Raw genomic sequence first — 12,847 nt, 5'->3', positions numbered from 1 at the left:
GCCTTCCTTCACAACTCCCTTTATTTTCCTTTTGCCACTGTAAAAAATGATCATAGGCTTGGTGGTTTAAAGAAACACAAATGTGGGGAGTTCCTGTCCTGGCTCAGGGGAAACAAACCTGACTAGTATCTGTGAGGACACAGGTTTGATCCCTGGCCTCACTCAGTGAGTTAAAGGAGCTGGCGTTGCCATGAGCTGTGGTATAGGTCACAGAAGTGGCTTGGATCTGGCATTGCTGTGGCTGTGGCACAGACTGGCAGCTACAGCTCCGATTCAGTCCCTAGCCTGGGAACTTCCATGTGCCACAGGTGCAGACCTAAAAACAAACAAACAAAGAAACAAATTTAGGATTTTCTGTTGTGGCTCAGTGGGTTAAGAATCCAACTAGTATCCATGAAGATGCAGGTTCGATTCCTTATCTTGCTCAGAGGGTTTGCCACAGGTGCAAAGTCACAGGTACATGGATCCTGCATTGCTTTGTCTGTGGTGCAGGCTGGCAGCTGCAGCTCCAATTCAACCCCTAGCCCAGGAACTTCTATATGCCACAAGTATGGCCCATAAAATAAAATAAAAATAAAACAACGCAACTTTACCCTCGTACATTCTGGAGGCCAGAAGTCTGACATTGGCCTCAGTGGACAAAAACCAAAGGGCCAGCAGGGCTGCACTCCCTCCAGAGGCTGTGGCGGGGGAGAATTTCTTCTGCTTGCCTTTCCCGTGTTCCTTGGCTCAGGGTCCCTTTCTCCATCTTTCATCCATAGCGTAGCATCTTCAGATATCTTCTCTGCTGAGATTGTCAGGAATAGAAGCTTCCCTGCCTCTTTTATAAGGACACTTGTGATTACACTAGGATCCATTAGGGAATCTAGGCTAGTCTTCCCATTTCAAGATCCTTAATCACATTTGCAAAGTCCCTGTCACTATAGAAGGTAACATTGACAGGTGCCAGGGATTAGGACCTGGATATCTTTGGGGGCCGTCATTCAGCCTACCACAGCCCCCACTGCACCTCCAAGTTCAAAAGCACACATCAAGGTCCAGATGGGCACCACCCAATGTTGCTCAACTCCTGGGTGCATGCTCCTTCAGCCCGGACCACGCTGCTCATCACCTCTGCCAGCTCCATCTCATCACTGAGCTCTGGGTTTAGAGTTCACTTCCTCCAGAAAGCCCCTGGGACCCGCCCAGGTCCGGATCAGGAGCCCTTCCTGTGTGTCTCTGTGGCACCTGCCCGCCTTGGTAGAATTGTCTTTCCCCGCATATCTGCCTCCTCCTAGACCATGTACCTTTGAAGGCAGGGCTGTGCCAGTTTACCTGCTGGTGAATTACTATCTGTAAACGCAAAGCTTTGCTATACCTTAGGCACACGATAAATGAATGAGTAAATTTACACATGCATAGAAGAGATGCTTTAGAAAAATGGGTATTCACTAGTCATGGGTAATTGTCACTTAAGAAAAAAAGATAAATTTTCTCAGTAGTCTGACTTTCCTTATTCCTTTTTTTGCAGTACATATGTTTGCCAATTTTTATGATTTTTATCCTCCCTTTTAATGATCTTTCCCTGTTGTAATGTGTGACAGGATTTCCTTCCTTTTTAAGGTGGAATAATATTCCATTGTATTTCTGTGCTCTACATTGTTAATCCATTCATCCATTGATGGATATTTGAGTGGCTTTCACCTTTGGGCTATTGTGATTAATGCTGTGAAGCACATGGGTGTGTGACTATCTCTTCAGCATCCTACTTTTAACTCTTTTGGGTATGTACCCAGAAGAGAAATTGCTGGATCATGGTAGTTCTACTTTAATGTTTTCATTTTTTTTCATTTTTAAAAGTTTTATTGAAGTGTAGTGATCAACAAGTTGGTGATAATGTCCTGTGTACAACAAAGTGATTCAGTTGTATGTACATACACATCTATTCTTTTTCAGATTCTTTTCCCAAATAGATTTTTAATTTTTTGAGAAATTGCCATACTGGCTTCCCCAGTAGCTGCACCATTTTACCTTCCTACCGGCAGTGCGCAAAGGTTTTGATTTCTCTGCATCCTTGCCAACACTTGTCTCCTGTCTTCTTTGATGATGGCCATTTTAACAAGCGTGAGGTGATATTGTAGTTTTGATTTGCATTTCCGTGATGGTTAGTGATATTAAGTATCAGCAATCAAAAACCTCCCAACAAAGGAAAGTCCAAGACCAGGTGGTTTCACTGGTGAATTCTACCAAACATTTTTTTGCCTTTTTAGGGCCACACTCTCAGCAAATGGAAGTCCCCAGGCTAGGGATTGAAACGGAGCTGCAGCTGCCAGTCTGTGCCACAGCCACAGCAGATCTGTAGCTGCGACCTACATCACAGCTCACGGCAATGCCAGATACTTAACCTGCTGAGCGGGGCTAGGGATCCAGCCCAAGTCCTCAGGGCTTCTGATTGGATTCGTTACCACTGAGCCACAACAGGAACTTCTAATTCTACCAAACATTTAAAGAATGAATACCAATCCTTCTCCAAGTTCCCTGGTAGCCTAGTGGTTAAGAACTTGGCATTGTCACTGCTGTGGCTTGGAGTTTAATCCCCGGCCTGGGAATTTTGTGTGCTGTGGGGCAACGCCCAAAAAACCCAAAACCAAAAAAAAAAACGATCCTTCTCAAACTCTTACAAAAAAGTGAAGAGGATGGAATACTCCCAAACTCATTTTACGAGGCCAGCATTTCCCTGATACCAAAGCCAGATAAGAACACAACAATAAAAGAAAACTACAGGCCAATATACAGGATGAATGTAAATGTAAAAATTCTTAGCAAAATACTGGCAAAGTGAATTCACCGGTGCAGTAAAAGATTACACGCCATGATCAAATGGGATTTATCCTTGGGATGAGAGGCTGGTTCAACATATGCAAATCAGTAAATGTAATTATTGATTCAATTAATATGTTTTTCTTATTTATCTTTTGAAAAAAAACCCAGCTTCTTAGTTTTATTGATCTTTTCTCCATTTCTTTTCGCACTGATCTTTGCTGTTTCCTTTCTTTTGCTAATTTTGGGCTTAGTTTGTTCTTTTTCTGGTTCCTTGAGGTATAAAATTAGGTTATTCATTTGGAATCTCCTTTTTTCTTTTTTGAGCTGCTCCTGTGGCATATGGAAGTTCCCAAGCTAGGGGTCGAATCAGAGCTGTAGCTGGTGGCCTGCACCACCGCTACAGCAACGCCAGATCCAAGCTGTGTCTGCGACCTACACCACAGTTCACAGCAACATCAGATCCTTAACCTACCAAGCGAGACCAGGGATAGAACCTGCGTTCTCATGAATGCCAGTCAGATTCATTTCCACTGAGCCGTAATGGGAACTCTGATCTTTTTTCTTAACAGAGGTATTTATTACTGTAAAATTCCCTCTTAGAAAAGCTTTTGCTCTATCTCATAACTTTGGGTATGTTATGTTTCCATTTTCGTTTTTTTTAAGATTTTTTTTTTGGCCACACCCACGGCATATGGAAGTTACTGGGCCAGGGATCAAATCTGAGTCACAGCTCCAACCTATGCCACAGCTACTGCAGCAACAGTGGATCCTTAACCCACTGCGCTGGCCTGGGGATCAGACCCAAGTCACTGCAGAGACAACGCTGGATCCTTAACCCACTCCACCAAGAAGGAATTCTTGTTTCAATATTTCCTTTTTTTGTCTTTTTAGAGCCACACCCACAGCACATGGAAGTTCCCAGGCTAGGGGTTGAATCAGAACAGCAGCTGCTGGCCTACACCACAGCTGATGGCAACACCGGATCCTTAATCCACTGATCAAGGCCAGGGATCGAATCTGTGTCCTCATGAATACTAATCGGGTTCATTACTGCTGAGCCATGACAGGAACTCCATTGTTTCAAGATTTCTTAATTTCCCTTTCTGTGTCTTCTTTGACGTATTTGTTGTTCAGGAGTGTGTTGTTTCATTTCCATGTATTTGTAAATTTTCCAGTTTTTCTCCTGCTATTGATTTCTAATTTCATACTGTTGTGGTTGGGAAAGATACTTGCTATGATTTCAACTTCTCGAATTGCTAAGACTTGTTTTGTGTGTAATTTACTTTGAAATGTATGAAAAATAAGATGAATTCTCGAATGGATAAAGGGGCATATAGATGGACAGATGTGTGATAAAGTAAGGATAGTAAGTGTTAAGGGGAGACTAGCCATGGGTATATTGCTAATCATTGTCTTATTTCTCCAACTTTTTTGGGAAAAATTTTAGAATAAAATATTTGAAAAAATTTTCTGATAACGCCATTACCAGAGAGTGCTGGACTTTCATTCACTTATATGCTTAGGTACATATGCCAAGAGGTCTCAACTACGGGCAGTTTAACCCCCAGGGGACACTTAATGTCCAGAGATGTTTTTTTTTTGTTGTTTTTTTTTTTTGGCTTTTGTTGTTGTTGTTTTTGCTATTTCTTGGGCCGCTCCCACGGCATATGGAGGTTCCCAGGCTAGGGGTCGAATCGGAGCTGTAGCCACCAGCCTACGCCAGAGCCACAGCAACACGGGATCCGAGCCATGTCTGCAACCTACACCACAGCTCACGGCAACGCCGGATCGTTCACCCACTGAGCAAGGGCAGGGACCGAACCCGCAACCTCATGGTTCCTAGTCAGATTCGTTAACCACTGCGCCACGACGGGAACTCCCAAGAGATGTTTTTGATTATCATGACTGAGAGTCATGCTGCTAGCACCTCGTGGGTAAAGGCCAAGAATGCTGCTCAACATCCTCCAATGCACAAGACAGGCCCCACAACAAAGAATGACCTGGCCCCAAATGTCAATAGTGCTGATGTTGAGAAATCCTGATACACACATATGTATATATGTGTGTGTGTGTGTATACGTGTATATATATATATATATATATATATATATATATATATATATATATATATCAAACCCGAGTCACCACAGAGACAATGCTGGATCCCTAACCTACTATACCATGAAGAGAATTCTTTGTTTCAAGATTTTTTTTTTTGGGGGGGGGTCTTTTTTCTAGGGCCACACCCGCAGCATATGGAGGTTCCCAGGCTAGGGGTCGAATTGGAGCTGTAGCTGCCAGCCTACACCAGAGCCACAGCAACGTGGAATCCAAGCTGCATCTGCGACCTATACCACCTACATGGCAACACCAGATCCTTAACCCACTGAGTGAGGCCAGGGATTGAACCCACAACCTCATTGTTCCTAGTCAGATTCGTTAACCACTTAGCCATGACGGGAACTCCTCAAGATTTTTTAATTTCCTTTTTTGTTTCTTTTTTGACTCATTGGTAATATGTATTGGACTCATATATAAAATGTCCATTCAGATAAGTGTACATATACATGCATGTTTATGCTTATATATTCTTTTTTTTTTTTGGATTTTAGGACTACACCTCCAGCATATGGAAGTTCCCAGGCTAGGGGTCAAATCAGAGCTGCAGCTGGCAGCCTACACCACAGCTCATGGCAATGCTGTATCCTTAACCCACTGAGCAAAGCAAGGGATGAAACCGGTGTCTTCATGGATTTGTTACCACTGAGCCACAATCGGAACTCACTTACTTACATATATTTTAAACGAAACTGGACTCATAGTTTTGTAACTTGTGTTTTCATGGTATATTGTCATTTTCCCAGGTAATTAAATTGCCTTTGATACTGCATATTTTAATTGTGGTCCTAGATGTAGAGTTGTGATGGATTGCATCTGTTTCTATCTGGGCATTTTTATTTATTATTACTATTTTTTTTTAATGGCTGCACTTGTGGCATATGGAAGTTTCCAGGCTAGGAGTCGAATCAGAACCGCAGCTGCTGGCCTATACCACAGCTATAGCAACACCAGGCCTGAGCTGCATCTTCGACCTACAGTACAGCTCACAGCAACGCCAGATCCTTAACCCACTGAGTGAGGCCAGGGATCGAACCCAAATCCTCATGGATGCTAGTTGGGTTCATAAATCACTGAGCCACAATGGGAATGCCTATCTGGGCATTGGTAGGTCATTTACCAATCCTTCGTCTACCTCGGCAGAATCTGAGCCTTACCTATCAGATGAGTCTCTATTCTGTGTAGTGAAGGTCCCTTCAGGGAAGACTCCTGGGTCGTCCTTCAAACCATTCTCTGTGGCTGGGGCATTGGTTCTGGGGCTCTGCAAGGATTGTCATCTTCCCATCAGGTGTTTTTTCAGAGGCTGTGGCAAGCAGAGGCAGCAGCCAGTAGTGTGGCATCTCAGTGGCCACGGGTCAGCATTGGGCTGCTCAAGCTGTGGATCTGGGGCAGGGACAGAGAGCCATGTGCTTCCTGCCCCCTGGCTCGTGTATTGCTGCCTTTAACCTCTGTCTTTTCCTTTCAAATATAGGCCTCTCCTGCTGATGAAAAGAAAGAGGAAAAATGGACTACAGTCACCAGACTTCCCTAGTCCCATGTGGACAAGATAAATACATTTCCAAGTAAGATTTTCTCCCCTTGGTGTTGTGTCCCCAGTGGCCAGTCCTGTGTGGATGGAAGCCACTGGCAGAGGAGCTTCCCCCATGCAGGAGGGTTGGGGCTCCTGTGTGAGAAGGAGCAAAGCAACTGAGTGTGAGCAAGGTTGCTGCTCCCGATAAAAACATGCCCCCAGAGCCTGGCCACAGAGAATGACCTTAAGGGGCTCTCCAAGACATGGTACCCTTAGAATTCTCTTCCTGGCTCAATGGTTAACAAATCCAATGAGGATCCATGAGGATGTGAGTTCGATCCCTGGCCCTCGCTCAGTGGGTTAAGGATCTGGCGCTGCCGTGAGCTGTGATGTAGGTCATAGATACACCTGGGATCCAGTGTTGCTGTGGCTGTGGTGTAGACCTGCATCGGTAGCTCCGATTTAACCCCTAGCCTGGGAACTTCCATATGCCGTGGGTGTGGCCCTAAAAAGCAAAAAAAAAAAAAAAAAAAAAAAAAAAAAGGCATGGCACTCTTAGAGACTCAAAAGAAACGGTGTCCTGGAGGCTTCTATGAGGAGGAGTTGGTGGTGGCTGCTCACTGTCCTGTCTATGGTGTTCCCCGGCGAAGTCCTGGCTGCTGGGGTTCTGGCTACAAAGGGCACAGGTGGCCCCTGAACAAAAGGAGACAGTTTCACTGCTTTATAAGCACTAAAATCTCTTGAACTCAGGTTTTTTTTTTTGCTGATATGACAGGGCCTGAGCCAAAATGGACTTTTTCAAATTGTAAATTTGCAGATATATTTTTATATTCAGCACCGGGATCTGTACGTAATTATGTTCTCCATCTTAACTAAGTGTTTCATTTATTTGAGACCAAATCATTGAAATTCCTTGGGCCAGCTTGGCCATACGTAGACACACAGTTGTGTGAGATGCAGATCGTTCCTATCTCCTCACTGACCAGTTTCTCAAGGGACTTCTACTGACCAGTCATTTTATTTTATTTTTTAATCTTTTTTTTTTTTTTTAGGGCCACATCCATGGCATATGGAGGTTCCCAGGGTAGGGGTCTAATCAGAGACGTAGCCGCTGGCCTACGCCATAGCCACAGCAACACCAGATCCGAGGTGCATCTGTGACCTACGCCATAGCTCATGGCAGCACCGGATCCTTAACCCCCTGAGCAGGGCCAGGGATCGAACCCACATCCTCATGGATACTAGTCAGGTTCGTGACCACTGAGCCATGACAGGAACTCCTGACCAGTCATGTCAAACCCTTATTTTAGATTTGTGTGTTCAAAAGTATCAAATGGCTTTGTTATAGGTTATTTGGAGTGGCATTTTCCACTCCATTTTGGCTTTCATGGAATTACTCCAGTTTATCTAGGTTTAACTTGTCTGGAACTTCTTGGAATGTCCAGCCAGTTTTGACCTCCTGTGTGGCTCCAAATGTCTCCACTGAATGGCTGGATTTAGAGGGGCTGAGCTCCCTCGTCTCTTGCCTGACAAGCACACCTCAGCCTCCTCGGCTCGCCCCACTCCCAACCCTCTCCCCTTCACTTTCAATGAAACTTGACTGGGGCATGTCAGGTTGGACAGCTTTCATTCTGGTCACACACAGAGGGTGTGACATTCTCTCTCACGTTCCATAGAGCTGGGCTCCCAGGGGGGACCACTTAGAAACCAGTATCTAGAGGTCTTACAAGGGTTTAAAAAATATTTTTATAAACTAAAAGCACCTCGAATAGAATAAAAAGATAAAAGCATCCATGAGTTCCCGTTGTGGCACAGGGGGTTATGAACCCAACTAGTATCCATGAGGATTCAGGTTTGATCCGCGGCTTCGCTCAGTGGGTTAAGGATCCGGCATTGCCATGAGCTGTGGTGTAGGTCGCAGATACGGCTCGGATCTGACATGGCTGTGGCTGTGGCATAGGCTGGTGGCTACAGCTCTGATTAGACCCCTAGGTTGGGAACCTCCATGTGCTTTGGATGCGGCCTTAAAAGACAAAAAGACAGGAGTTCCTGTCGTGGCGCAGTGGTTAACGAATCCGACTAGGAACCATGAGGTTGCGGGTTCGATCCCTGCCCTTGCTCAGTGAGTTAACGATCCGGCGTTGCCGTGAGCTGTGGTGAAGGTCGCAGACGCGGCTCGGATCCAGCGTTGCTGTGGCTCTGGCGTAGGCCGGTGGCTACAGCTCCGATTCGACCCCTAGCCTGGGAACCTCCATATGCCGTGGGAGCGGCCCAAGAAAAGGCAAAAAGACAAAAAAAAAAAAAAAAAAAAAAAAGATAAAGGCCATTCTACATCTAGAATGGTGTGTTGCCAGGACTCAGAAGGCCCCTCCTGCCCACCTCCAGTCTCCATTCCTAAAGGTGAATCCACTATCCTGAATTCTAACACCCACATCAAACCTCATGAAAATGGAATCAGACAATATATGCTCTCTTGAAAGAAGCCAGAGCTTCTTTCACTCACCATAATATCTGTGAGATTCATCCATGTTATGTATAGTTCATTCATAGCTTCCCATGCTAGGGGTCTAATCGGAGCTGCAGCCACTGGCCTACACCACAGCCACAGCAACTCCAGATCTGAGCCGCGTCTGCGACCTACACCATAGCTCACGGCAACGCCGGATCCTTAACCCACTGAGTGAGGCCAGGGATCGAACGTGCGTCCCCATGGATGCTAGTTGGGTTCACTAACCACTGAGCCACGACAGGAACTCCCGTACCTGTCCCTTTTAACTTGCTGAAAGCCTAGGAGCTTCTGAGGCTCATACAGGTCTGTAGTGCTTGTCTTCGCGGTAACTCACAGCATGTGAAGGAGGAAAGGCTGTGGAGAGGCTGGAGAAACCTTGTCTGTGGGCTTTGAAGTGGCTTCGCTTCTGTGAACCTGAGGCTTATTGAGGCCTGTGTATTTAGCGTGGGCTTGGGGAGTGTTGGGAGAGCTGCCAACCTTTGTCAGCAGACCAAACCTGCCTTGGTTTTCTCCTTACATCCAGTCTGTCCTAGGTACTGTTTACTCGTGAGCTTGACCCTGGGGGAAGTTTGTGATGGAAGGTGGGGCAGAACTGTGTGTGTGTGCATGTGTGTGTGTGTGTACACGTGTAGATAAACACCCAGACTGAGGTAACTCAAGGCCAGGTTAGAGGTGAGAAAAGAGGGAACAGCTGAATTATAAGTGGCTTCGGCTGAGATTATGACGCCTCTTGTTTTTTTCCCTTAAGGAATGAACTTCTCTTGCATCTGAAGACCTACAACTTGTACTATGAAGGCCAGAATTTGCAGCTCCGACACCGCGAGGTAGGATTTGTGAGGCTCCCGCCCTGGTGGCCAGCCCAGGCTTTGGCTCCATGTCCCCTGGGTTTGAAGGTCCCTGTCTCTCCTGCTAGAGCGAGTGGCCTCTCCATGTTAGTGATATTGTTGGGAGTCTCTAGTTTTTTGGGAAGAGACCCTGGGCCCGATTTTGTTCTAAAAAGGATGCGATTTTCTGTCCCAGAGACATTCCTGTGCTGTGTGGCTGGGCTAGCACCAGCCTCAGAGGGAGAACTCTGCCTGGCTTCCCCCTCCCCGCAAAGGGATGCTTTTATGAAATGGCTCTTTCCGAAGGTTCTCAGGCAGCCTTCCTGCGCCTAGCAGTTCAGGAACCTTACCCAGGCCTCTGTGTTTACACATCTGGGCCCATAACCTCTTGCTGCAGCAACCTGGACAAGTGACATAAGCTTGGGAGATAACTCTTGGCCCTCTCCCACACCTGCAGCAGCCTTCCTCAAGTATCTTTTTGGAAGGCCCTTTGTTGCCATCTGTCTGTCCCCAGCCCTCATCCTGAATCTAAGCTTACTCGTCCTGTATCCATTTCTGTAAAGCCCGTTTCAGATAGACGGTGAATTATATAGGAGCTTGGTGGAGTAACTTATACTCTAGTGTTCTTGACTGATAAGAAGGTATGTGTAATACCCTTCTAACTAATGCACATTTTCAGGTTATCAAGCCGTGGTGGTTTAGTCCATAGAAACAGATATCAGATGGTAGAATTTCAGCTACTAAGGCAGGCTGGCTGCAGATCGTATGTAGTGGCTTTTTGTATGTTCCTCAAACCACTCCCCTTGGGCAGAGTCCACTTTTGGTTAAATTCTGTCCTACAGTTATATGATGTACATTAATGATGTCAGACTCCACCAACTAGAAGACTATATATGTAACCCGGGCTTAATAAAGCTCTCTCCTAAAATCCCCAAATGCCTAAAGTTGCTCCACCCCCTTCTGCCTTCTTTTATTATCCGCTTCCTCTCCAATGATGGTACTGGGGCCTGTCCTGTTCGCTGAACAGGTGTCATCTTAGGGGCTTGTCCCGAAGATGTGGCCATGGCCCAGGTCTGAGGCCTTGGGCCCTGCCCTTAAAACATGTGGTCAAAGACTCTGAGACTCTAGAAGGAAGGCTTGACCCTTTTAGACATTGTCCTCCAACCTTCTACTAATTAGTGTCTGGACCATTAGCAAGATTTTGGTCCTTAAATAGCTTTTTTCAGGTGTGTCCTATAGATGATGAAAGGGTTTCATGGTCTCAAGTGAGACCCATTTCTTTGGGATAAAACATGCACATGTTTTTAGAAGGGTTTCACATTTAAATTCTTATCAGTCAACAACCTTTGAGTATAAATTTGGAATTCTTGCAGGATTTATTCACCCCTGTTTTTACCCAGCACATTAGCTAATCATTGGCTCCCAACTCACAAGCATTTGACACTCTATTTAAAGTAACAAATTATCGGAGTTCCCGTCATGGCGCAGTGGTTGACAATTCCGAGTGGGAACCATGAGGTTGCGGGTTCGATCCCTGCCCTTGCTCAGTGGGTTAACGATCCGGCGTTGCCGTGAGCTGTGGTGTAGGTTGCAGACACGGCTCGGATCCTGCGTTGCTGTGGCTCTGGCGTAGGCCGGAGGCTACAGCTCCGATTTGACCCCTAGCCTGGGAACCTCCATATGCCACGAGAGCAGCCCTAGAAATGGCAAAAAGACAAAATAAATAAATAAATAAATAAAGTAACAAGTTATCTGCTAGAGGAGCTAGTATTCCATTGAATAAACTTACAGGAAACAATTTTAAATCTCCTTCAACCAGCTGGTCAGATTATTAATACATGTTATAGATAAAGACACGTCACTTTCCATTGCAGGGGAGGGGAAGGTGGCTAACTGAAGGATTTGACTCTTGCTTCTGACGGCAAGGCTAGTCTCATATACTTTAAGAAATATATTTTTGGGAGTTCCCGTTGTGGCTCAGCAGAAATGAATGCAACTAGTGTTCGGGAGGATGCAGCTTCAATCCCTGGCCTCTATCAGTGAGTCAGGATGGGGCTTGGCCATGAGCTGTGGTGTAGGTGGCAGACACGTCTCGGGTCTCTCATTGCTGTGGCTGTGATGTAGGCTGGCAGCTGCAGCTGCAATTTGACCCCTAGACTGGGAACGTTCACACGCCGTAGGTATGGACCTGAAAAGACACACACACAGGAGTTCCTGTCTCGTGGCTCAGTGGTTAACGAATCCAACCAGGAACCATGAGGTTGTGGGTTCGATCCCTGGCCTCGCTCAGTGGGTTAAGGATCTGGCGTGGCTGTGAGCTGTGGTGTAGGTCACAGACGTGGCTCGGATCTGGTGTTGCTGTGGCTGTGGTGTAGGCTAGTGGCTACAGCTCCGATTAGACCCCTAGCCTGGGAACCTCCATATGCTGCAGGTGTGGCCCTAAAAAGATAAAAAAGAAATGAAATAAAATAAAAAGACACACACACACACACAAGAAATAGACTTTAAAGTCATTCATACAAAAACAACAAAACCCACTGTTGTAATTGGCATATGTCTGTGAATTTTGAGGCAACTTTGCACTGACTGCTGAGGTCAGCCTCAGGGCTTCGGGGGTGTTTTACAAGTAGAGAGTGTCTGGAGCTGGGGTGTGACTCTAACTTGGGTGCACCCAGCTGGACACATGAAGAACGTGGTCAGTTGCCACCAATAGCGCGGTACTGGCTCCTTCGGGGCTTTTCTGGATTCACTGCACCAACTTCTTTGTGGCAGGAAGAGGATGAGTTCATCGTGGAGGGGCTGCTGAACATCTCCTGGGGGCTGCGCCGGCCCATCCGTCTGCAGATGCAGGATGACAACGAACGCATTCGCCCCCCGCCGTCCTCTTCCTCTTGGCACTCCGGCTGTAACCTGGGGGCTCAGGGGTGAGTCAAGACAGATGGGCCTGGGGGCGGGGGAGGGAACCGAGGGTGTGTCTGGGGTTCCGTGTGTTCTCAAGCAGGTAAACACCACCTTCTTCCAGCAAGCCTGGACCCCACCTCCCATTTCTGCTGCTCCCTGCTCTGGACTGGGGATAATGAGAAA

General features: G+C 46.3%; 1 protein-coding gene across 10 annotated transcripts in view; it reads left to right on the top strand.

Annotated features, from left to right (window-relative positions):
- RASSF2 (Ras association domain family member 2) overlaps window positions 1-12,847 on the top strand; it is a 49,228-nt gene that overhangs the window by 20,078 nt on the left and 16,303 nt on the right. For 9 of the 10 annotated variants that reach the window (XR_014832777.1, XR_014832776.1, XR_014832775.1 and 6 more), the window contains 3 exons: window positions 6,392-6,482; window positions 9,688-9,763; window positions 12,536-12,687. Coding sequence is in view for 5 of the 10 variants with exons in the window: in XM_021077866.2 (XP_020933525.1) it covers window positions 6,424-6,482; window positions 9,688-9,763; window positions 12,536-12,687 (287 nt within the window). In the remaining 5 variants the exon portion in view is untranslated. The remainder of the gene's footprint in view (window positions 1-6,391; window positions 6,483-9,687; window positions 9,764-12,535; window positions 12,688-12,847) is intronic. The other variant, XM_085004433.1, reaches the window with a different exon arrangement.

The sequence above is a fragment of the Sus scrofa genome, chromosome 17, assembly GCF_054392235.1.
Source record: "Sus scrofa isolate SSC_HxYL_T2T_F1_AM1 chromosome 17, Sscrofa_HxYL_maternal_Yorkshire_Landrace_v2.0, whole genome shotgun sequence".
Taxonomy (NCBI): Eukaryota; Metazoa; Chordata; class Mammalia; order Artiodactyla; family Suidae; genus Sus; species Sus scrofa.
The sequence above is the reverse complement of the archived record's forward strand: the minus strand, read 5'-3'. Positions and strand labels throughout refer to the sequence as shown.